General features: G+C 37.9%; 1 protein-coding gene across 4 annotated transcripts in view; it reads right to left on the bottom strand.

Annotated features, from left to right (window-relative positions):
* The window catches only part of APC (APC regulator of WNT signaling pathway), a 103,257-nt gene that overhangs the window by 38,733 nt on the left and 38,612 nt on the right, over positions 1 to 25,912 (bottom strand). For all 4 annotated transcript variants that reach the window (XM_064439247.1, XM_064439250.1, XM_064439249.1 and 1 more), the window contains exons 3-6: positions 10,561 to 10,645; positions 9,402 to 9,603; positions 3,428 to 3,536; positions 1,673 to 1,786 (exon numbers count right to left, since the gene is read on the bottom strand). In XM_064439247.1, coding sequence (XP_064295317.1) covers positions 1,673 to 1,786; positions 3,428 to 3,536; positions 9,402 to 9,603; positions 10,561 to 10,645 — 510 coding nt within the window. The remainder of the gene's footprint in view (positions 1 to 1,672; positions 1,787 to 3,427; positions 3,537 to 9,401; positions 9,604 to 10,560; positions 10,646 to 25,912) is intronic.

Genomic DNA, 25,912 nt, shown 5'->3' with positions numbered 1-25,912 from the left:
CACAAGCAACTAATTATTCCATTTACAGGTTCCACACAATTACATTTTGAGTTATACTTCAAAATATGTGTAACATGATTTGCATACGGAATTGTACATCATAGGATCATTGAATCATTACGGCTGGAAAAGACCTCTAATATCATCAAGTTGAACCGTCAACGCAGCACCACCATGCCTCCTAAACCATGTCCCAAAGTGCCACGTCTACACGTTTTTTGAACACCTCCAGGGATGGTAACTCCACCACCTCTCTGGGCAGCCTGGTCCAATGCCTGACCACTCTTTCAGTAAAGACATTTTTCCTAATATCCAACCTAAACCTCCCCTGGAGCAACTTCAGGCCATTTCATCTCATCCTATCACTAGTAACTTTGGAGACGAGATCAACACCCGCCTCACTACTACCTCCTTTCAGGCAGTTGTAGAGAGCAATAAGGTCTCTCCTCAGCCTCTTCTTCTTCAGGCTAAACAACCCCAGTTCCCTCAACCTCTCCTCATAAGATCTGCTCTCCAGACCCTTTACCAGATTCGTTGTCCTTCTCTGGACACGCTCCAGCACCTCAATGTCCTTCTTGTAATGAGGGGCCCAAAACTGAACACAATATTCAAGGTGTGGCCTCACAAGTTCTGAGTACAGGGGCACAATCACTGCCCTGCTCCTGCTTGCCACACTATTCCTGATACAAGCCAAGATGCCATTGGCCTTCTTGGCCACCTGGGCACACTGCTGCCTCATGTTCAGCCAGCTGTCAACCAGCACCCCTAGGTCCTTCTCCACTGGGCAGCTCTCCAGCCACTCTTCCCCAAGCCTGTAGCGTTGCATGGGTTTGTTGTGACCCAAGTGTGGGACCTGGCACTGAGCCTTGTTAAACCTCACACAGCTGACCTCAGCCCATTGATCCAGCCTGTCCAGATCCCCTGCAGAGGCCTCCTACCCTCAAGCAGATCAGCACTCCTGCCCAATTTGGTGTCACCTGCAAACTTACTGAGGGTGCACTCAGTCTCCTCATCCAGATCATAAAGATATTAAACAAGACTGGCCCCAACACTGAGCCCTGGTGAACACCACTCACGACCAGCCACCAACTGGATTTAGCTCCATTCACGAGACCTCTCTGGGCTTGGCCATCCAGTCAGTTTTTTTACCAAGCTAAGAGTACACCTGTCTAAGCCATGAGCTGCCAACGCCCTCATCATTACTGCAAAAGAACTGGTGAGAGCAGAGAACTTCCAGATATGCATGTGAATTACGTTTCTCCTTAAGGAAACTTAACATCAGTGGCTGGATTTTACTTTAAATTTAAAAGCATGAAAAACCCAGCACGGCAGATGCAAAATAAAGCAGTTGCAATTATCTTTGTTTGAAGCTAAAATGGTAATAAAATGGTAATAAACTATAAGCAAATTACAATAAAAAAGTATTTCCTTTTCAAGAAATTGTCTACATCTGCCTACTAAGAAGTCTCTTTTTAAGCAGGCAGAGGAGGGTGCTTTTTTCTGAGTAGTTATTTCCTATGTTCTGATTCCTATTTTTGTATTTGGAAGACTAACTAAATGCTCTAAGATATCACTGTGTTTACACACAGTTTAAAGATACAACTACCAATAGTTTAATAAAAATGCAGGAAAGCTTTTCCCATTCCTTCTAATAATGAAAGACAAACTATACCTGTGCTCGCTTCTCCATGTCCTGACAAGTACCTAGTTGTTCTTCCATTGCAGCTCTGATCTGCCTTGCCTCATACTCCAGCTGCCTTCTGGTCATATCTGTTTGCAAGGAGAACTGAAATTGAAGTACAGAAAAGGCATTTTAGTAAATAACATTTATGTAAACTATGTATTTCTCTGAACAAAAGCAGAACAGTTAATTTTCCACCGCAAACTTCATAAACAAACAAAACATAATAATAGACCCGTAAAATATGACTGCATTATTAAAAACAAGAGCACATAATATTGTTCAACCAACAGCCTACCTGCAAGTTTTGTCAAATGGCTAAATGAAATATATAAACATGGAATCAGTATCATTCATTACAAACCTGGAACATCTGGCTACTAATGTATGTCAGCATACCAACAAAATAGTTATGCGTGTCATCTGAACCAGTGTTTTTAAAAATATTCAGAAGTATCAAACTACTGCACGGTGGTGATGGTATTCATACTACTGCTATCTACCCTATTTTTAACCATCCTGTGAAAAAAAGCACAAGTGTTCAATTAATGGACAACCCCACAGCTTAATGGAAGACATTCCTACCAATAGATTTTTCAAGGCAGGAGCAAAGCACTTCACTGGTTTTGGACAATTACTTAGTTTGCAAATAAATGAGTCTCCAAGAGCAGTCCAGTCCTCCCAGAAGACTTCACCAAGGTCAATTCAGAGAGTGAAAAAGAGACAATCATCTACAAATATGTAAATAGTATGTCATTCTGTTGTGGCGGGAGTGCATAGTAATCGATATTAATTACCATAAAAGAGATTTAGGTCAGATGTTAAGTAAGACATTCTAATCATAAGAAGTGCTAAGTTAACTGATTACCTATGAAACTGGGGAGACAATCTTAAAAGCTATGATAGAGTGACACAAATACAGCTGACAGTGCCTTTGGGAATGTGTTGCACTTCTTCAAGATCCTTTTCAGACCTTCTCCCCTTGCTTCTGGTGTTCTGATATGCTCAGCCATGCCTCAGTGTTACATTTGCTTAAGTCCAGCTGCTTCACCCCAGCCATGGAAGAGCTTCCGTTGTCTACTTCCATTTCCAGGAGGCTAACCAACTCCTGATCAGGCATCACTTTGTAAAGATGGGCAACTAGGTCTTCCCAACACTATGCATGTCAAGGAATGCACTGCAAATATATCCAAGCTGCTGCGATCTGACAACAGGGAAACCTGTATTATCTGGGACATTAGACATCTTCATTGTCCCAGATAATGGTGACTTGGCTATAAATAGTTTGGAGATGCCAAGGCAAAAGCTTACAGCAACAATACCTGCATAAGCTATAGCATCACTTTACTTGCTGTTATGAATTAAGAGCTCCTGTGTAAATCGTCTCTTAGGCTAATATTGCTCTCAAAACTAAAATAATCCGTTAAGTAACAGACTGCATAGAGAAAAGACCTTTGGAGAATAGAGTTAAAGATGTAGCGTACTGACATGTAATTCATTTGTCACAGTGACTTTTCAGAGCTCCTCTCTATCACTGACATTTATATTGGTAAGTGTGAATTTTAATGTGTAAAATTATATTTGAAAAAATGCATTATTTAGGCTAAGTTAGCTTTACAGAGTGAATAAAACATGTTTTAAATTAAAGTGATAGTAGAGAACGTCACCAAATTCATAAAATAAATACAGCATCTGAACAGAGATCATAGTGCCATATACATGACCAAGCATACTGAAGGTACTTACATTTTCAGTAAGAGGGAGACTATCAATTCTTTTAGTCAGGTTCTGAAGCTGGGCGTAATACCAGTCCTTTTCTTTCTCTTCCTTCTCAAGCTCCGCAAGCAAAAGAGATCTATTAAAAACAGAAGTCGGAAATGTCTTGCTATTAAGACCTCATTACCACATATAAGTAAAGAAATAGGCATTGATACTCCTGAAAAAAAGGTTAAATGAGCAACAAGATTTGAAGCGGACACTAAGAAGATATCTGAGAAAGTGGGTGCAGCTCCCTAGCCCTGGCTGAACAACCTATCCACTCCTCTGTACTAAGCAAGTATTTGCTTCTTGTTTATCAGGTACACATCTATAGAAGAGGAAAATTCCTACATTTCTCCACAAAACCACTTTGAAATCTAAAGCTAAGAGGCATTTTGTGAAAGCAAAAACCAGTTTAGTCATGTGCTAACTTGTATCCTGCTTCTTTTAGACAACATGCTTTGTACAATGCATCAAACTACATATAAGAAAAGGCCTGTATGTTACAGGAGCATTTAAGTCCCTGAATCCATTTAATAAATTAAATTACCTCACGCACCTTTGTAGTGAGTTAGTCCTTACTAACTTTGTTGCCCATACCATCACTATGAGTAAAGCTCACAAAAATCAAGCTATGTCTATTAAAAATACTTTAGAGGAGTATTTTCCATCAAATGCTATAGACAGGATACATTTGCAGCTGTTTAAAACATTTTCAATGGGTATCATAAGCATATTGCATACCTGACTAGTATGAGAGAAAGATAAGAAGATTAATAAATGCAGACTACCAAGGAAAAAATCTATCAAATTTTACATACTATTTTATCAGTCCTTCATGAACTACATTTATATAGTTGCAAATTTTATCAACATAGTTATATAGTGTTCATTGTTACAACACTTTTCAAAATAGGTATTAAAAATTTCTGGCAAAATCTGGCTAGTAGTATACAGAAAAGCTACTGTTGTATTTTTGTGGGGTTTTGGTTTGCCTTTTTTTTTTAATACAAGTTTATTGTTTTCTTATAAATACTTTCTGTGAGCACTCTTCTTCCTTCTGACACTTTAATATTGCTCATTAACATTAATGGAAACACTAAAATCAACACTTAGCCAGAGGACAGAAAGCTGCATACAAGTTTGCTCAGTATTATTTCCCATGGTCTTTCTGAGCAAGAGCTATATGAACCTTTATAAAGCTGGCATTATGGATAATTAAGTCATTGAGGAACAAAACCACAGTAAACAACAAAAATACAAATTTCCCCTGACTACTTCGATAATGCATTCCAGTCATGATCTGAGATGAAGATAATCAAACTTCCACATGACAGAACTTCATGCAGAAGAATTTTAAAATGTGTATTTTAAAGGATCTGTTCAACTTTGTTCCCGCTTTAAAATGTTACAAACTAGTTTTGATGACTCAACATTTATAACCAATGCAAGTGACCTGACTTGCACTGTGTTCAAATGGAAAATCAAAAATTGACAGGATCTCTCACTAAAACTGCATGAGATTGAAAAACTACATACAACTAAGTGTTAAATGCTTTTTTTAAAACATGAACAGAATGGGGCAAATTTCCAGATTTGATTCAACAGTTATGTTGAAACAGAACTGTATTAAGAATGTAAAGACTACACATTAAGTCATTTACTGGGCAGCTTTTACATCAGACAGGTTTACAATCAAAAGTGGAAAGAAGCGGAAAGAAGTCAATGAACAACAATTACCATACCATTGCAGGTAACTGTAGCTGGATTACTGGAAGAGTAATTCTTCCGCCACAAGGATGGGGCTGGCAGGAATTGCTTAAGTCCTTTAGACAGGCTGAAGGAAAAGCTAATAGATGGTCTCGAGGAAAGCCTGTGAGGGAAATAGTTTTTTCAGCCTCCCACCTGCCCATCCTCTTAACACATGCCCCAGGCTCCTGACCTCTGCGTACGTAGGCATTCCGCATTTTTATCACCTTGGGTGCCCATGCACCAGCTATGTCCAGTTTGTGAAGTCAAATTTGCACAAGCCTAATTAATGCAATTCCTATTAAAAGTATTTTTACCATATAAGCATTTGCAAATGTGGAAGGACTAATTCTGCCTCTGGATGTCAAAGAACTGGTAGTAGAAACCAGAGGGATTACTTTCAGCTAAGTGAACATGTGATTAAGTTCCTCTTGTAAAATGCAGGGTATTCAGTTTGTGAGACACTGTGTCATTCAACCTGTTTTGACGTGCACAATGGATGCCAGAAGCAAGAATAGAACTTAGGAACCATCAGTGTTCCATAAACAACATAATGCATGACCTGAGGGTGGCTCCTTTAATTTAACAGTGTCATTTCTACTTCTGGGTAATACTGTATTTGGGATTACTAGTTTGGTATCACTGCTCCATGAGAGTTCAGGTTTTAAAAATGTCTTTGAGGTCTCTCAGCACCAAGCTTGAAGGGCTGGTACAACTATAGCAAGTTCCACTTCAATATCCTTGACAAAAAAGCTGCAAGTGTCTGTAAATATGTCTGATAAGCTGCTCCCCATGCTTAACTTTAGTATCAGATACTATGCCAACCAGAAGTATAGCTCCTTCTCAGCCTTCTGGAACTTCTTGAGGTTAGGAGAGCACTTAAGGTTGAAGAGCTGTTACTGATTGTGGGAGAAAACTGATGGAAAAATCCAGCACAGTTATTCCATCTTTTTCTATTCCAAAATTATTTATATCAGGACTTCCACAGTGTCAGAGAAAATTCTTTTGTCTGTCATACAACTATCAAGTTCAGTGAGAATGCAGCAAGGCAAATTAAGCAAGCTTTTGGGACTTTATACTATTTTTATGAGTTAACAAAAAGTTTCCAATTTGAACTGCTTTTCTGAAGAGTGGGTATTTCAAAAGACTTCTCTAATGTGGTTTTTTGAAGCTCCCAACAATAGATGAAGCTAAATGAATGCAGAAAATCGGTCTCTTCTTTTGGAAATCTTTTCTGCATAATTATGGCAGTGTTATTCCCAGTTAAAAGGGAGATGGGAAACAAACTACAGGCTATTCACATTATGTAAATTACAATTGTAATTAATACTTTCAGTTCAATTGGTAGGTGATAAAATAAAATCTTGAAAATGAAACACAGCTGATAGATGCTGCGAAGACTTAGGCAAGTTGTACAGTTAGCCAAAGGGAGATAAGAGTAGGGGGAGAAAGAAGTCATGAGTCAGAGAAAATGCTCAAAATCAACATTAGGAAGAGTGGCATAAACCAGAAGGAATAAACAAGGCATACAAATATTTTCATTTAAAAAATCATTAAAATTGTAATTTTTAGTGGTAAATTACAGAATTTACAAAGGTGATGTTATTAAATTTACTAAATTGCAAAAGGCAAAGCAACACAAAAAGTAACCTGCAGTGTACTCTGAAGAGTTTTGTTGTGGATACAGTGTGTTACCAGACACACTTGGAAAAAGCCACAGAGAGAGCAGGAGAAATTTAATGAATAGTGTATTCTAAATTGGTAACCTAAAAACACACACCCTGCACTTTTTTCTTTTATTGACTTTGAAATTAGAGGAGAGCTAAGCAAATGAGAAACAGCCCGACAATTTCATCTTCATTCTGATAAGTGAATCAATCGATTAATTTTCTTCACCACAGAAGATCATTTTTAGCCAAGCTAAGTCATTCTTTTTTCAGTACAAACCAAATTTTACCAATTTCTTCTTGGTTTGTACTGTTTGCATTAATAAACACCTAGTGAATTGGTTTATTAATAAACATCTCACAAATCTGCCAAGTTCACATACACTTAATACATTATTTGGTCCTTGCCCAAACACTGTTGCCCTTGAGCAGCATATATTGTGCCAGCATGTTAAGATACTGAGTGGAAATGATGCTCCCCTGCTGCAGGTTTCCAAAAAATGGTATTTTCTTCTAAATAATGTTAATATTTTGAGGCTTTCTGTTTAAGTGCTAAAAATATTTCTATTAGCAAATAACACATGTTCACATATATGTTTAAGAAGCACAGAAACTTAGTAAGTATGCCAAACAAGTTCAGGCACAAAGCACAAGAAAATAAGGGGTTAATTTTCTTTCAGAAATTGTAGTGATTTCAGATGTGTGGTCCTACAACCCCATCCCAGGGTCTGATTCATTTGGCTACCCAGGGTCCACATCAATGCCCTACACATCCCCTGAAACAGCATAAAGAAAAGGGCAGTTTGGACTATCCATCATTTCACTAGAAATGAAGCCAGATGTGATCTGGCCATACCTCTACAGACCATCTTCTCCACAGCAGATATCTTTACCCCATCACCTGTGACAGTAACACTGCCTCAGCTCACCTGAAATGAAAATACCCTTACCCCCTTTTTTTCAGTGTCATTTGGAAAAAGACCAGTTCACTGCCTAAGCTGTCTTTATCACAGAGAAAAATGTCCAAAGACCTATCACCTTAGCAATGGCCTCAGAGCGGACCAGGATCACACATCATAAATCAGATGAGCTAACCACCTTCAAGAACTCCAGCTGCTATAAATTAATACTTCCTGTTCCAAGTGCCCTGGAGTTAATTTGAATAATAACTGAAAGTCCTAACTACACTTAAAGATTTTAGTATCACATGCAGTAAAAACCAGCACTGGGAGAATACAAACAAGTACACTGTTTTGTCAAAACAGAAAATGGCAGACACATTAGATTCTTGAAGACTGGGATAAGCAAGCGGGAACAGATTCCCAAATCTCTAAATATTCTTATATAGTTCCACAGGAATCTAGGTTTTATGTGACAGAACAAATATCATTAGTGATACTGACTAGGAAAATACAAAAATAGAGTGGCTGCTAGGAGATGTACAGTATGGACCCAAGGGAAGTTACTTTCATTCTACTGACAGGACCAAAAGAAAGGGACCTAGACACCGTACCCTGGAGGAAAAGTGTACTCCTTTCCACTCTTGACTGCAAAAGTTTTACTGAACACCGGAAAGGCCCTTTAGTGGAGGAGTTTCTGGAGGGCTGCCCACAGATCACTTATTACGCACCAAACTTTTCTGACACGATTCCAAAGTGGATTTTTTTGCTCATTAACAACTACTAAGCATAAAAATACTGTGTTACTATTTATTTGGTTTTGCACCCACCAGCTTGACATCCTACCCATTAAGTAGCTGTCAGTGACCAAATCTTCAGGAAACCCTGTCTTACAGACAGGCCTCTAAACATCTGGGATTTCAGTCAGGTTCATTTTAAGATATCAAGATGTCTTCAGTGAAAACAGCTGCATGTCTCTTAGTTTGCATTTCCTTTGTAAGTGATTGATAAAGTGTTACAAATCTGTATTATGCCCTGAAAGTATGTTCATCCTATTAAATAGATACCACTATCCTCCAAGAACAGAAATGTCATTATTTTGTCAATACAAAATATCAGATGGAAACAACATCTTGAAGATAGAGTATTTTTGTTTAGCTGACATTTTTGCTGAGAGCCGAATCATTAGATAAATGTCTGCTAATAGTAAATAACTGATCAACCAGCTACGGTAGTTATAACCATCTGAAGAAGACAGATTACCCCATCACATATTTACAGCTTCACCACTTAGTGATAGTGGTGAGGAGATAGAGAGGTGTTTGGGATGCTCTATTCCCTCTCTCTAAATATATTTCAGATGCTAACAATCTGCTAATAAAAATAACCTTCATCCAATTAACAGTAACAATGACATGCATATATGAAGAAGCAGTAGAAACTGTATGAAGTGTTTTAAGATTTTTAAAATATTTTTGTGTGTGTGCATCTAAATATAATGTATATTCCTTGTTTCCTTACCTGTCAAGATAAATATACCAGCAATCAGAACCATATGCATGATAGTTAAATACTCGGTGTGTCAGTAAACTTTCATGTTAAAATTAGAAGTCAATCCATACTGGATGAATAAACAAAGAAATTTACCTCTCTTTTTCTAGTTCTTCTAAATAACCAGTGCTTTCTCTGCTTCCATTAATAAATCCTCTTCTTGGAAATGATCCCATGGGAACAGGACTGCACTCTCCTGAACGGCTTGACACAGACCCTTCCCGGCTCCCATACGAACGCACAGACACCTTTGGCCTTAACTTCACTCCAGGGAAGTTGGTACTTTCTAAGTTCAGCTCTGGTAATAAAGAGCAAACAATTGCAGAGTTGAAGTTCAGCAGCATGATTCAAAAGATCATTTCTATCTTGATTTCTTATTTCCTGAACAAATCCAAGATTTTTTGATGAAAACATTTTGCATCGGAATCCACAGAAGAATATAACGTGAACAAAACCAACCTTAATGGTACACTTGGAGAATACTAGTCATCTGAGCAGATGGCCAGACTGCAATCCTGACAATCAGAAGAGTATTCCCACACAAGCATGCCTGCCTCTTTCCCAGAGGACTTAAGAAATGGGCAGAGTTTTGCATAAATGTCATATGAATTGTTCTTGTGGCCCACTTTCTAATAACCTCTTTCTCAGAGATCCTGCAGATGCTTCACTGTCACATAAACGATGCAACTCTGTTCACCACAGGGCCCTTAAACATAGATATCCTCTATGATACTTCTGCTTCAGTGGTAGGGATAATGGATGTATACAGAAGTCACCGGTCTGGGCTTGCTTTGCACACCCCATATAATGGGACAGTGCACATTCCAGCAGATGCTCTGGGGAAAGGGGCATCAATTTGCAGCATGACAGATACAATTCCAGCAATATGACACAGAGAGGGCAGGGCATGTGACCAAGTTTAGAAAACGGGTAAAACTAATACATCATTAATTTAAACCAACGTATTTTTTATGAAGAACTCAATGACGTGCAAGTTGTATCAAATGCAACTAATATGAAGCCCTAGGGTAACAGCAGCAAAAGCAAAAAAGCAGCATAGGAATGGATTTTTTTTTTTTTTTTTTTTTTTAGAATGTGCCTTAAAATGCTTAGCAAAAATAACAGTGACTGAGACTATGCCTAACCATCAAAGTCAGCACTGGAAAGAAGATGCAGCTGAGTTAGAAAATTTTATCCCAAATAAAAAACAACGGAAAAAGAAAGGAATCTACTTAAAACATAATTCTAGATTTACCTTTAAGTCGTTCCAGTAAGTCAATTTGTCCAGAAGATGCCATTGCCTCATCTTCAATACTTCCTTGCAGCTGTTTCAGCACCTCCTGTAAGAAATTAAGCTTAAGAAATTAACAACAATAAACCACAAGGTAAATACATCTTATCCTGCCCTCAACTGCACATTTACATAACAGCCACTGAGACTGATGTAAACTGTATTTCATGTGAGCAGTGATCAAATGTTACAACTTTAATTGCCATCAAATATATTATATAGTATTTCCTTAAGCACTGTCACAATGTAAAGTATATACTGAATAACTCATCCTCTCTGGTAGTCCAATGTATTGTCTTATTTAAAAGTTCCTCTCAAAGCGAATACCGGTTATCTCAAATTCACAGATGCAGAAATGGAAGCACAGAGAAATTAGTTAAATTTTTCCATCTGTGTATCTAAAGTTAGTCTTGTAAAAATAAAATTTGGATAAGTAACCAGAACTTACAAAAGTATCTCAAATATCAGATTTTTTTCAACCTCAAAGATATCAGAGCTCAAGTAATCCCCAGGAATTATTTTCTGCAGATCCTCAGCACCACTGTAAATCAGCAAGGACAGCCATGTTCTTCTTACTACTACTAGTGCTACCACCACCACACCTATGAAGAAAAGACTTCAGATGCCTTCATGGTGTCATATTATTTGGCTTATTACTACCACTACTGCCACCACCACCATGCCTACATGAAAGAGATTTAGGTCTCCTTCATGCAGCTGAAGCTTCAAAGCCAAGAATATTGCCATGTGCTATTGAAACTATGTATGACAAAATTATACAGCTGACAGAAAATAATTCTAATGCAAAAAAAGATTCACAGTAAACAATGACTACCACACTAAAAGGGGCCTGTAAGCCCCTGGGCCCCTAATGCTCAGTGGCCTAGAATCAGGTAGAAAATTAAATGCAAGTTAGTGAATGCCTTTTCTATACCATAAGGGTGGATACATCAATAGCAAAACTAAATTGAAAAGACTGGCCACAAGGCAAAATGCTCTTACTGGAATTTAAAATATAATTTTTCATACTGTGGCATAGGAAATATTTTTAGAAGCTTCAATAATCAGGAAATGAAAACAATTCTGAATAATGAAAGGTACTCCACAGTTTTCATACATAGACTCAACACTCAGACTTGTACTTCCGTTCAGGTCTGAAACATAATGAATTTTAGATAATTTTTAAAAATCTCCACATCACTGTTTTGCTCTTTTGAGAGCCTAGGAAACATTACTGTCAACATTAATGGTTCTTGCGACTGGTACAGAAGGTACCTGTTAAATGCATCTTGCACTTTCCAAAGGAAACAAAACAGCATCTACAAGAATTCAAGATATTCTTTAAACAGACAAACTACTGAGATTTTCTGCATTCAGAGTGTTGTTCCTTGTACAAAAAAAAAAAAAAAAAAAGAAAAGAAAAAAAAGTAACAGGATTTTGAAAAAGGATTTTGAGTAAAGAATTGCACAGGGTTCTGGGGGAATAATCTGCAAGCACTAGACTCAGAGCAAAGGATACCAGCACAGTCACTGCAGCCACCCACCCTGTAATTAGATGCTGGTACTCAAGGAAGAGGAATTCTGGAGTACAGACACACTAATCATGTTTACGCTGTTTTGTGGAAATAATTCTGCAGGTGGAGTTGAGGCCAAATTTCCCAACTGACATGTTGCTCAAGTAATGGAGTCAAGACATGTGTCTGCGTGTCTGCATTTGCATTTTAGTTTGGATCAGTCCGACACCAGACTCTCGTCTACCCCACCAGATCTACTTCAGTTCACACTGCAGGGCGATCTTGGAGTGTGAACCAAATTCCCTTCTGATCAAACCAAGCCAGCACTTACACTCAAGACTGCTAATGGGCATTCACTCCACGGGACCAGGCTGGTGCTAATCCAAAACCAGAACCCCCTGAAATCTATATGCGCACTGGATCCTCAATTAATCTACATATCTGCTCTTACTGCACTACCTGTTAACGCCAGCACAGCCTTTAGCATCAAGTCTGGTGTGATAAAATCACTACTCTTGGAAAGACATCTCCAACTGTGCTTGTGCTTTTACATTCAAGGGCATCCTCATTAGCCATATGGCCCAGCCATCTCTATACATAACATCTGCCTTGTCAGCAAAGTCAAACAAGTAATCTAGTGTTTTTCAAAGAAGGACTCCTACATTATCTGGCAGACAATATTTGCAGACAGCGGTCTTAGCTTAAAAGCTTAAAAGGGCAATGTGGATATGTGGAGTGGTCTTGGGGGTTTTGCAGGCTTCTGAAAGACCTGTCAACTCAGATAAATTTAGAAACAACTAATGAATCCCTTTCCTCTAAGAACAGTCTTGGTGCAGGAGAAAAAAATGAACCCAAACTTCCAACCCCTCCTCCCTTTCCCTTCTTAGAAGCTTCTTTCTCACCTCTCTGCATGGCTGCTCTGCTATTTCAGAAATCATATGTTCAAGCTACCTTCCTACATAACGAGTCCTCCTGCTTCAAGAGCCAATACGAACAGCTAAGTGGAAATACTTTTACCTTTTCCTGTGCTACCAAATTACACAACTGAGGTGTTCAGGCAGCTAGGGACTGCTCCTTCTGAATACTAGCAACAGTTAAACATTAGCATACTGGATCACCTTTCTCAGTTTTCTCTGCTACAATTCATTATTTTGGTTGCAACTTTCAGATTTTAAATTATCCCAATTTCTTCAAAAGCACATGCATTTTTTCAAGTTAGTAAGTAAAGAGTTCCTTTCCATGTTTTTCTAAATTTCTTTCCCTTAGCAATTCTTCCCATTGTTAAGATAACAATGCCATTGTGGGGCTGTGACATCGATTTCAAACTCGGTCACTGCACATTTTCAAATCTAAGCTGACAAAGCAGACAAAAAATAGGGAGGCGCAGCCCCTTGGCCAGGTACTGGTGAAAAATGAGGCAGCGTGCTAAAATGACGAATTGGGGATTTACATCTTTACTTGGAAGAAGGAACCGAGATGTTTTCTGCAATAACCCATTTGGAGGAAACATGGCAAGCTATCTATTACTGTGATAATGTGAATTTTTATTTACTCATGTATTGCAAGTCCAGGACTCAACATTAATGCTGTTTCATACAGTTCTCCCATTTTTTCCCCAAGATTAATACAGAGCTTTGAAATACTGTTTTTCCACAATATCTTTGTATTACTTTTGAAGTCATGTTTGTCATGGTTTAGCCCCAGCCAGCAACCAAGCACCACACAGCCGCTCACTCACTGCCCCCCCTCCTGTGGATGTGGGAGAGAATAGGAAGAGCAAAAGCAAGAAAACTCGTGGGTTGAGATAAGAACAGATTACTAATTGAATAGTAATAGTAATAATGGTAATGATAATAATAATTAATAATAATAATGATGATGATGATGATATAATATAAAGGAAAATAACAAGAGAGAGAAATGAAGCCTGGAAAAAAGAGAAAAAACACCCACAAGTGATGCAACCGCTCACCACCCACCAACGAACAGTGCTGGTCCCCGAGCCACGATGACTGCATCCCTCGGCCAGCTCCCGCCAGTTAATATACTGGGCATGACATCACATGATATAGAATATCCCTTTGGTCAGTTTGGATCAGCTCTCTTAGCTGTGCCCCCTCCCCTCCCGGCACCTTGTGCACCCGGCAGAGCATGGGAAGCTGGAAAACTCTTTGACTAGTACAAGCACTACCCAGCAACAACTAAAACATCGGTGTGTTATCTACATTATTTTCATACTAAGTCCAAAGCACAGCACTATGCCAGCTGCAGTGAAGAAAAATTAACTCTATCCCAGCTAAAACCATGACAATAGTGTGAAATCTTCTCCACAAATAAACCTGAATCAATTTAACTAAAGTTAAATTAATATTATGTTTAGTCATGCAAGTTTGAATAAATATTAGTAGTGGTTTATAGCATTGTTCTAAGCAAATTCTTTACTGACTTAGTAGTGTCTTACTGGAAAAATACACAAACGTAAGTTTATCAATAAGGAAGGTTGCAAAAGTTTTTTCTGGTTCTTTTAAAAAATGTAAGTGAAATTATTTTAATTGTCACTTAAATATAACCTAGTTTGTCTTGTCTTACTGGATAAGTACAAAAGAGTGCTTTTGGAAATGGAGCTGTCCCTATGACTCATCATCATTTAAAAAGGTTTCTTGTCTTCACAGTCTCTGGACTGTGAAGTACAGAAACAACGTCAATTTTTTTTTGTTTGGACTCTATGAATACAGTCCTGACCTTACAACTACTTTATGGATAATTAAATAAAAAAGATCAGACCTGTCAGCAAGTAACTGGAAAACTACTGAAAAGAAAAGCATCTTAACTAACAGTACATGCACCCAGCTAAGTGGTAAAGGTTGTAAATAGAATTGCTTAAGGGCTGTGAATTTACTCAAGCTGCTAACAAAGAATGGAACCACAGAGGAACAACACTAACAATGCCAGATTTCAAATCCCCATGAGTTAAAAGTATATTCAGTTTTTGAAGACTGTAAGTATAAATATTAATAGTCATATTTAGAAATGTTTCAAAAGATGGTATCTGTAAAAAGACGTTCTGGTTTAGACATATAACTCTCCTTTGGCAGGAAAAGGAGCAGTGATAGCACTTCAGACATATTTCATCTCCTGTAAACACTTAATTGCTTGCTCCCGTCCCCCTTAAACAGAAAGAGCTTTATTACTTGTCTTTGCTTTTCTAAGCCTTTTGTGTTTTCAGTGAATGACAAAATGAATGAAAATCATAATGAAAATTAAATATATGAAATTGCTGGCATCAGTATGCCAGATATACTCACAGGCCAGTATCAGCTGGAACAGTGAGCCAATAAGATGCTTTGAAATTTGCTGGATCTTTAAAGGTAAGCATGAGTCCACATTTAAAAAGACTTCCAACAAAAGCTATTAACCAATATTTAGTAAGACACTCTTCATACCTGTTCCTCCATTTTAGCTAGTAACTATACTTGGGCCTGTGCAAAGAGACATTCCTACCATCTACATATATATATATATGTACACACATAGACATAACTGTGCTTCTTTCAATGTTTGTAAACAAACCCCAGATTGAGTTATCCTTCAGTTTAGGTTTTTTAGGTTATGCTTACCTTGGTTACCACTATATTTACAACCTTTGAGTACAAAAACAGGTTTACACACACATATATAGAAAGTGTTTACAATTTCAGACAGTAATTGAACACCTATCTTAGCACCATATAGGATGGGACTAATCCACACGGAATGACTCAAAACTATTACTTTTAAACAACCAGCAGTATTTTCAAATGAGAATACTCCTGACAGCATTTGAACTGATGTTTTTAACCCGGTATGCTGAAAACGTAATGTACAATTACGCTCTAAACTGAATGTTATTTTTGAAGTTCAACACAGTGTTGCACATTGTTTCAATATATTATGCATTTATAGACAGCATAAAGTTAAGTTCAAGGTCTTGCACAACCCCTCGTATGAACTTGACAGTGCCTTAAAACAACCACACATAGTTCAACACACAGAGGCTAAGTATGATCTATGGAAGAGGCATTTTACTCCTATGCATTTTGGCAAATTACACCACTACTTAATCAAGGGTGGGAGCCCTTCTAATTGCCTGAAGTGCCAAGCAATCCCCCTGCTTGCTCAACCCTACAGCAAGGTCCAAATGGTAACAGCAATCATGACAGCACTGCTGACTGAACTAAAATACCAGAGCAACTCAACTTTTAAACCTGTAGAAAGAGGAAAGCATTTCTAATGTGAAATGATGTTGTTCATTTTCATTTCAAACAATGTCTTTTTCTAGAAGAAAAATATTCACTTGGTGCCACCATGCTCAAGAGCTGTCGCTTGCTGTAACCACATACTGAAGGCTACTAAGTTTTTAGTGCAAGTCCACTGTCAGATCAACTAACATCTGATTTTACGCTCAGAAAGAATGCTGTTGAAGTAATGTCAGTAATTATATATATATAACCAGCCCAATTTCACCTAAATTCTTTTAAAAAATTATAATTTCCAACCAACATGGGTTATGGTAGAATCTTTAAAATTGCAAAGATAATACTACAAATAATACTTATTGTGAAATAACACCAACAAACTTAAAAAGACACAAATCAAACACATTATAATGCCACTGATCCTTCTTTACTGCTTAAATAAATTCACTGATATTTTAAATGTCTGTGTTTTGTAAGATGCTAAAAGATTTTTGTATCTGCATTTTAGTTAACATGAACTTAAAGTTATTGGCAGATACCTAAATGTATTAGTTGTACAGTCACTAAAGAGAAATATTTCCCAGAATTCATCATTTGGTTCAATTTGTAAAAATCAGTTCAGTTTATGGAAGTTTCTTCCGCTTACACATTAGAATTTATCAAATGATCAATACACATTAATATTTTCAAAATTATTTTTAGCACTATTTTTAGAGGGTCTATCCATTGCTCTATCCCTTGCGTATCTACTGTACTACCAGTATTCTTCTGCCCCATGTCACAATCCTGATGTGACAGTGTTTATTTGTCTTAAGACTCACAGACATCACCTCTTCCCTCCTGAAAAGCATGGGTGCATGGGGTACCACAAAAACATTCTGCATGTGCAAAATCCAACTGAGAGTAAGAGAACTAATCTGAGAAGCTGAAAGCTCGTATTAGAAAAAAACATGTTTCCTGTGCTAACCATAATTACAATTCTCCCTTGAAAGACTTAAAAAGTTCAAGCACTTGCGTGTTCGAAAAGTACTGAAATTAAATGGAAACCAAGCATATACTGGAAAGAAAATACTGGATGAATTCACACAGCACAAGTTACAGAAGCTCAGAATTTAGCACCTATTCCACAAATATTTATACAGGAAAGGAATGTTACTGCTTAATCAATGGCTTTTCTCCCTACTTGTTCATCAAACAATGCATTTGTTAAAAAACATTGAAAAACAGCATTTTCATGAGTCAAAAGTAAAATCTTTAGAAATTTAGCCTCAAAAGAAGCATTGTCAACGTCAATGGAAGACTACTGGGCAGCAAAAAGATAGTAGCTAGTACTCTGCCAAATTGCCCTTAAAAAATCTCCAGATGAACAGCCTTTGTGTATAAGACTATACACAGCTCATTTCACTCTCAAACTAGACTAGCTAGCTATTACCATGCATTAGGAGACTGTTCATACAGGCAGTTAAATAAAGCAAATATGAGGAAAAAAGCAGAAATCTGGTATGGCTACTCAAAGAACAAAAGAAGGTGTCACCATGTTCCATCCATTTTTAACACACCTGTTGTACAGAATGGGATGAATTAAAAAGCTAAAATAGGCTTACACCAAGAGCAGGGGGTATATGTTTATCTGCTCTACAAATGCTTATATGGCCAATCATTTGGAAGAGGACCTGACTTTCAAAGTGTCAGATCCTGTGTTATTATTATATTTTCGAAGTTCTCCATTATAAAATAGGTACAACCCGAAATTTCTACAGCTAGCTGATTCATTACTGAGCACAACAGTTAGCTTGTAGTGAATTTTTAAAATCTGTATTATTTCAGAATACAAAACATAATTCAGTTGCACTAAAAGCAAAATATAAATTAATATTGAATCAAAATGTTTTGGTAGGTTGTACTAAATGTAACTGGGTTTTGAGCACACTCTGTCCAGGATGCCATAGTGATATGAGAGATCTGTATCTCACAGTTCTCACTGAATTCTCTCTTACTAGCTCAGCTGTCTACAGACAGTGATTCTGATGGTGACTACAATCATGCAATTTCCATGACGTATGCAACCCACTCATAGTGAGACCACAACTCATTCAAAGAGACATGGTTTGGCTAAGAAATTCAGCTGAAAGAAGATAACGGAGTTTTAGTACTGTAAAAAAGTATTTTTAGCAAAATATATTTTCTGAAAAAAAAAAGGTTCAATTTTTTCCTTGCATTTCTGTCAGGAAGTAACTTTCAAGAGAAATACCTGACTCTCTACAGATGATTATATGCATGAAAATCTGTGTTTAAATAATTCATTTGCAGAGGTAAATTAGAAAATAATACTATTTATAGAAGGGTATATTTTCATCCTTACTGTGAGCATTGAGCATGCTAACTTTGGAAGGTTTTTTGTACCATAGGTAAAATTGTATCATAGGGTGTACAAACCAGCTGACAAAACCAGGGTGGCATCGCCTACCTTAGAGCTGGAATTTCCTTAATGTTTGAACGTGCAAACCCAAATAAAATGCATTTTAACTTTTTTTTTTGTAGTATTTTTTTCATCTAAAGAAGCAAAAAGTGAAAATGCACTCTACTGTGTAAATTACTACTTTTTTGTAGTTTGGTTCAATCACAACGTTTGTTAGTTCTACAAGCAAAGAACAGATACACTGAACAGATTCACTGCAACATCCTCACCATTGAAAACTGATACAAAGAAGAATTTCACAGAAATTTCTTTAATTTATGCTTTCAAGTCACTGATTCCCTCCCATGGCTTCCTTCTCAAAAGCAGGAAACTTATTACACAAACTCCTCATTTGCTACTGCACCTTGAGCTGGTCTTCAAAACAATCCTAGTTCCTTCTGCAATTCCCTTTATTGTCTGCTGTAATTTATGTTCCTGCTTAAGGCTCCCCTAAAGCTGGGCCACAACAAAATTCAGTGAAGTATCAAAGAAATCCAAACAAAGCCTCTACTATGTACCAGACAGAGTATGTATCAAAACAAGCTTTAAAGAAAGTGGAAGTCTGGAGAATAAAAACAAGCTCTGTTAAGTCCACAGAGTGCACAATACCATACAAATAACTCCTAAAAGCCAGGAGTACAAAGTGCCACATCAGCCAGAATGCTGAAAAATCAGTCAGACAAAATGAAGTTGACTCATTAGAGCTGGCTAGAAGATGCATGGAAACAATGCCAGGACAAGGGCAGATTCAACACAGGCACTACTTTCTGAGGTATGCTACTTGCATGGCAATGAGCAGATGAAGAGCATGCTAGAAGGTTCTCATCAGTTGGTGACACACAGGCTAATTATGGAGGGAAAATTTATCTTCAGCTGCTGCTAGTAGCAAGCAAAAAAAAATAAGTTTCTTTCACTACCATCTGTATCCAGGTAAACAGGATTCTTCTCCAAAAAGCTGTAAACCAGGTAAGCCAGAACTAGGATGATGTGGAAAAAACAAATGCCAGAACCAAAGGATACAGTAAAAAATGGTACTGTGTCCATAACCTCATAGCAGCATAGTATTGACATCACAGGATGACCATGATGCTTTGTAGCTGCCTCATAAATGGTAAGGAAACTACACGATCATATTGGCAACTTAAATTACTCAAATTCTCTGGACGTTCATACAATAATCTAACAATTCTGGTTTCCTAAAAATCAAAACAAAACAAAAAACCAAAACCACCAAAAGCAAAACCCACCACTCAAAAACCTACCACTTTTTAATGTGAAGAAGTTATGCTAGTGCTACCTCATATAGAATTTTTGATGTTAAATTACCAAACATTTTAGTCCCAAATGATGTAAGTACAAATTTACACCAAAAATCCTTTCCTGAAATTATTTACTCAAGCGTTCTTCAGAAACATAAAACCTAAAGCACTGGTGACAATGCTATTTTTCAGGTGGCCAGAGCTTTGTGGTGGATCTCCTTAGACCTCCTCATTAATACTTCTGTTGAGCTCCCAAAGAGACTGAGAAGTTTTTAAACAGAAAAAAAAAGTTAAACTAAAAACCAAGGTAATTAGCTCACCTTTTAATTAAAAATATTAACCATTTGAATGAAAAAAAGAAAGTTACTTGAAGAGATGCTTCAGTTGCTATTCTTGAGTCTTAGTACACCCCCCCGCACTGCCTGCTCTACCCTTGCAGGGCAGATGTGAACTGCAGAGCGCCACCTGGTCCATCACTGGCCTGGCAGAGGTCTCCATCTCCTACTCTACACCACAGGCTCTCCAGATTTCTTCTTCAGCCACAGGATCCCAGGCTGCTGCTGCCGCCACCTCCCCTCCTTCACCCCCCTCACCCCCGACCTTACAATGCTTTGAAGCTCTAGAAGGGAGAGAAATTCCTCCTCATCCTCCTCCCTGCTTCTTAAGGGAGCTAAACCCAGCTGCAAAAAAAAAAAACAAAAACCACCAACAAAACAGAAAGAAAAGCAAATGCTGCCCTTCACACTGAGACAGACCACCAACATCCCACCTCCAACAGCAGGAATCTACTGAGAATACATGAACAAAACAAAAGCTACTGTTCATTTTTCTTGTACGTGTCCCCCCCCAGTTCCAGCTGGCCTTGACTTGCAGACTTCCTGAAATCATGCCTCTAGTGGTACTACCTCCTGATCAGTTCTTCCAGCATACAAATGCTCCCACAGCAGAGACTTACGATGAGAAACGAACCTTGCTGTGTTTGTTTTCTGCTTGTTATCTGATAATGTCATTTGATGTCCCTTAGATCTAGTACTGAGGGAAACTAATAATTCCCTGTTAACTTTCTGCACGCTATTTATGATCTTCTAGAGCTCAGCCACCTTCTCCCTATCTTCTCCCCCTCAAAGGTCCCATTCCATTCAATCATGCCACTTAAGGAAGCTTTTCATAATTTGTCTAATTACCTATACTAATTCTACTAGATCCCTCCTGAGGGGTTTCATCAGAGCAGGACATACTACTCAACTTCTGGATGCACGATGTGTCCATCCTGGCATAATTACAACTTTCTTGTTTTGCTATCTACACCCAGTAATTCCCAATATCAGACCAATTTTTTTTATCCAAACTAAGCACTAACAAGACAACTTATGAAAAAACCCTGACATTGTGAGATATTTACAGTATCTCTAAGACCTCTTTCTATGTTGTTGCCATAGTAATTCAGTACCCCTAATTACGTATATAAAGTTAAGGCTGTTTTCCATCATGACTGTTCTATGATTCGGAGTGCTGAATTTTATTTGCTGTGTATTCAGTTCAGTCACACAATACCGCAAGATTCTTCTGCAGCTCTTCACATTCCATATTCAGTTTTACCACACTGAAAATCATCAGTGAAGCATTTTAATCTCTTTTTTTTTTTCCCAGATAACTTATGAATATGATGAAAAAATGCAGGTCACAGCAGAAACCTCGCTAGGACACTACTGGTAAAACAAAACGATGCGAACCCTGACTGTTTATTCTGCTTTTCATTTTCTACCTTTAAGTTGGCTAGTAGTCAAAGAACCTTCCTAAATCAACCTAGGTTCTCCAGAAGTCTTTGATGAGGCACATTACTAAATTCATTTTAGAAATCCAAGCAGACCCATCAGTGCCAATATTGCTTACCTCCTACTCAATGATTCCTTCAGAGAACTCGTATTTGTGAGCGGCACTTCTCCCTAAGAAAGAAATGTTAACCCTTCATGCACTAGTAGTCTGTTCTCTACTGTGATTTCTTACATGTCCATTACAAACTCAAGCTTGCAGGTCTGTAGATCAACAGTTTTTCCTGAACTTTTCTTATTTCTTAAAAAGTGGCACCACACCTGCCACCTTCCATAACTTGCATGCTGAGGCCATTTTAAACACAGAATACAGACCTTGATCTTTGAAAATTCCAAATGGTTGTTATAACCAGAAGGATTTAAATATGTAAAGGATCTTGCATGAAAACTACATACATACACACAAATTTGGTAAGCAATGCAGATGTCTGTCTGAAGGAAGAAAAAAATTACTGAACTTTCTTCCATTTGAATTCTACAGTTTTACAAGGTATCACTACATTTAACAGACAACAAACAAAGGAAGATACATAAGGAAGCAAGTGGAAGCACGCTGGCTAAGAATCTCAGGGGGCTACAGGGTACCTAACTTCACAGAATCACAGGTTGGAAGGGACCTCAGGGATCATCTAGTCCAACCTTTATAGGAATAGCAGAGTCTAATCAAGATGGCCCAGCACGCTGTCCAGATGAGACTTAAAGGTGTCCAACATGGACGAGTCAACCACTTCCCTGGGGAGACTATTCCAATGGTTGACTGTCCTCACTGTGAAAAATTTCCCTCTGGTGTCCAGTCGGAATCTCCCCAGGAGCAACTTGTGTCCATTCCCCCTTGTCCTCTCCATGGGACTCTGTGTAAAAAGGGAGTCTCCGTCTTCTTTGTAGCTACCGCTTAAGTACTGGTACACAGTGATGAGATCCCCTCTGAGCCTCCTTTTCTCAAGGTGGAACAAACCCAGTTCTCCCAGCCTATCCTCAGATGGCAGCTTCCCAGTCCTTTGATCATCTTGGAGGCCCTTCTCTGGACCCCTTCCAGCCTGCCCACTTCCTTTTTGTAGAGAGGGGACCAGAACTGTACACAGGACTCCAGGTGTGGCCTGACATGCGCTGTGTAGAGTGGGATGATGACTTCTTTCTCTCTGCTGGTGATGCCCTTTTTGATGCAACCCAGCATCCTGTTGGCCGCCTTGGCCACAGCAGCACCCTGTTCGCTCATGTTGAGCTTTCTGTCCACCAGGACCCCCAGGTCCCCTTCCACAGAGCTGCTCTCCAGCCAGGTGGATCCCAGTCTGTTCTGCACTCCCGGATTATGTTTTCCCAGGTGCATGACCTTACACTTGTCCTTGTTGAACTTCATAAGGTTCTTGCTGGCCCACTCCTCCAGCTTATCCAGATCTCCCCGCAGAGCAGCTCGCCCTTCTGGAGTGTCTACTTCCCCACTCAACTTGGTGTCATCAACTTACAGAAGATCTCTCTTCAGCAGTAAGGCTGAATAAATTTGAGATAGGGCCACTGAAATGTTCTCTGCCTAGCAGGGGTATTTCCCTACACTCCATATGGGCAATTACTGTGGAGATATCACATTAGTTATGGTTCATGAAGCAACTATAATCCATTATGTTGTATCTGACCTGACCTCTTAGCAGAAATAACAATATACCACACACCTCAGATTACCTGGAAATCAGATTTCCAGTGACAGTTCTGGAAATTATGCTAATACTGTTATGTGTAACATGATCCGCAAAGAAATGCCTATGGTACTAAATTCAAGATTCAAATACAAACATCCCAAGTTATACCACAGCTTGCTTCCTATGTGTAGCCTATTCACTAATAGCAATTCCAGATCAAATATATCTTTTAATATAAGCATTTCTCTTCTGTGTACTGAATGCTTTGCTTTCATAGCTTAACATAATGTTTCAATTTTTTTTTAATTTCTGTATGCCTTGGTGAAACATTTTACTATTTATGATGCCAACCAAAAAATGGAAAAATGGAAGAGGCAAGATGAAGCTAAAAATACTCTCCCGTTGGAAAGAGATGGAAGAGTCCTGTTATCTGATACAGTAAGCATCCCCAACGAAATGTGTAATTTCTGGACTTTAGAAGAAAAACCATTGTTAGATTTCTGGAGGTGGGATTGCAAACATGGCTATCCATTAGACGTATTTATCTACTATCTGCTTGAGGAACCTCATATACAGACACGTACGCACTACACGTGTATACAGCACATGGCAAAATTGTTAAGCTGTATGTATCAGAAGTCTGTGTGAACACGTTTGGCTTCAAATTCTAATTTACAAGCACATGGCTTAACATGATACATTGAACTAAAAATTATTGTGCCCGCTCCAAAACTATCTCCTAGCACCTTCTGTGCTTTACAATGAAGATCATTAAACACTGATGATCAGAGAGAGCTGATCAGAATAAAGTAGGTTCTCAAGGTTAAAGATCAAGAAACAGTGGCTAATCAGATTGTATGGCCATAAAATGGGGTTTGGTGAGTTAAGAGGAAATGTGATCACCTGTTTACCTAATCAAAGAGACATCTGGTAAAAGTAGTCACACTTTTCAAAAAAAGAATCCCTCACCAGCCATTTTAAAGGCAACTTTAAAATTTGGGCAAGGGGCACCGAGTATACCAAGAGTATCTGAGATCTTATGTCACTACAAGTGTAAACTTCTGAAAAAAAAGATGTGATTCAGCCACTGGTACACCTGATGTAAAGGACCAGCACTCTTTTTTTTTTTTTAAACTCTTACAGCCTATGGATCACAAAATGCTACTTCCATATAAAGCTGACAAAAAGTTCACGTCCAAAAAGTGTAAGAGTGTCAAAATATTGCAAGCCAGTAGTTCCTGGAACATTCCGAACATCTATCTTCTGTTTTTATTAAAAAAATGTACGCTAACAAACTCCAGGCTGGAAGTAGTCCATTTTTCAGATTCCCTCTTTTTAATGAAACAAACAAGCTACTATAACTGTTAAGTTGCTAACTTGCCGGTCAGTCTGCTATTCCTGCTAAGGATTTGTATATTCATCCCATTAAATAGTCATAAAAATTTATATTTGCAGCTAAAATAAAACACAACTTAATCGTATTTAATTATAGAAGCACAGTCCTAATAAGATATAAGCTTTCTCATTCTCACAAATCCATCATGACAGAAACAAGATGAAAAACAGGCACCATGGCATCTCCTTTAGCACACTTTTTACCTTTAATTCTGCTAACTTGAGTATTCATTAATCAACCTCACAAAGTATGCACAACACTGGAATAAATGTGGAATATTATATTCTATAAGCTTAAAATTCCTTTTGCAACCACATTAACATTGACATTGTACAAACACATTCAAAATCAAAATCCTCAAATTTTCTTAGCACTTGCTTTTTATTTAGTCAAAATCCATTCCAGTCCAACATAATTCTGTGATAATAGCATCACAAGGTTTATTGCCGTGCTAATTAGCAGAAGAAACTCACAAACGCCATCCATGTCAAAAAATAAACCACTCTTTGGACCTGTTCTGGACACCACATTAACTATATCTTTAGGAATTAGACTTTTAAACCTGAATTTCTTCAAACAAACAAACCAACCACCAAAAAAACCACACAAAATTAGTAAAGCTAAAACCTTTAGATAAGGACAATGATCTGCCAAAAAAACACCCCCCACAAAAGTGTAACAAAAACCCATGAATAAGCCACTTATGATTTTCTGACAAGAGTTTTACCATTGCTTTATTTTTTTTACAGTGTATATTTAGCAAGTTAGAAGGTTTCTCAAAAAAATTCAAGAAATCTGAATTAGTTCTACTGACAGTCTTCCTATTTTATTATTGATATGTGTGGACACAATACAGAGGACATTAAATAAGCTGGAAAATCATATGTAGAATATAATTTTAAGTGTACTATATAAAGATGAAAGAGAGAATGTTTTGCCCACAGAGCACCGCATATAATAATAATAGCTTCCTTACACAAGATAACAT

The sequence above is a fragment of the Phalacrocorax carbo genome, chromosome Z, assembly GCF_963921805.1.
Source record: "Phalacrocorax carbo chromosome Z, bPhaCar2.1, whole genome shotgun sequence".
Lineage (NCBI taxonomy): Eukaryota > Metazoa > Chordata > Aves > Suliformes > Phalacrocoracidae > Phalacrocorax > Phalacrocorax carbo.
Note: the sequence above shows the minus strand (reverse complement) of the source record. Positions and strands in the feature narration are given on the sequence as shown.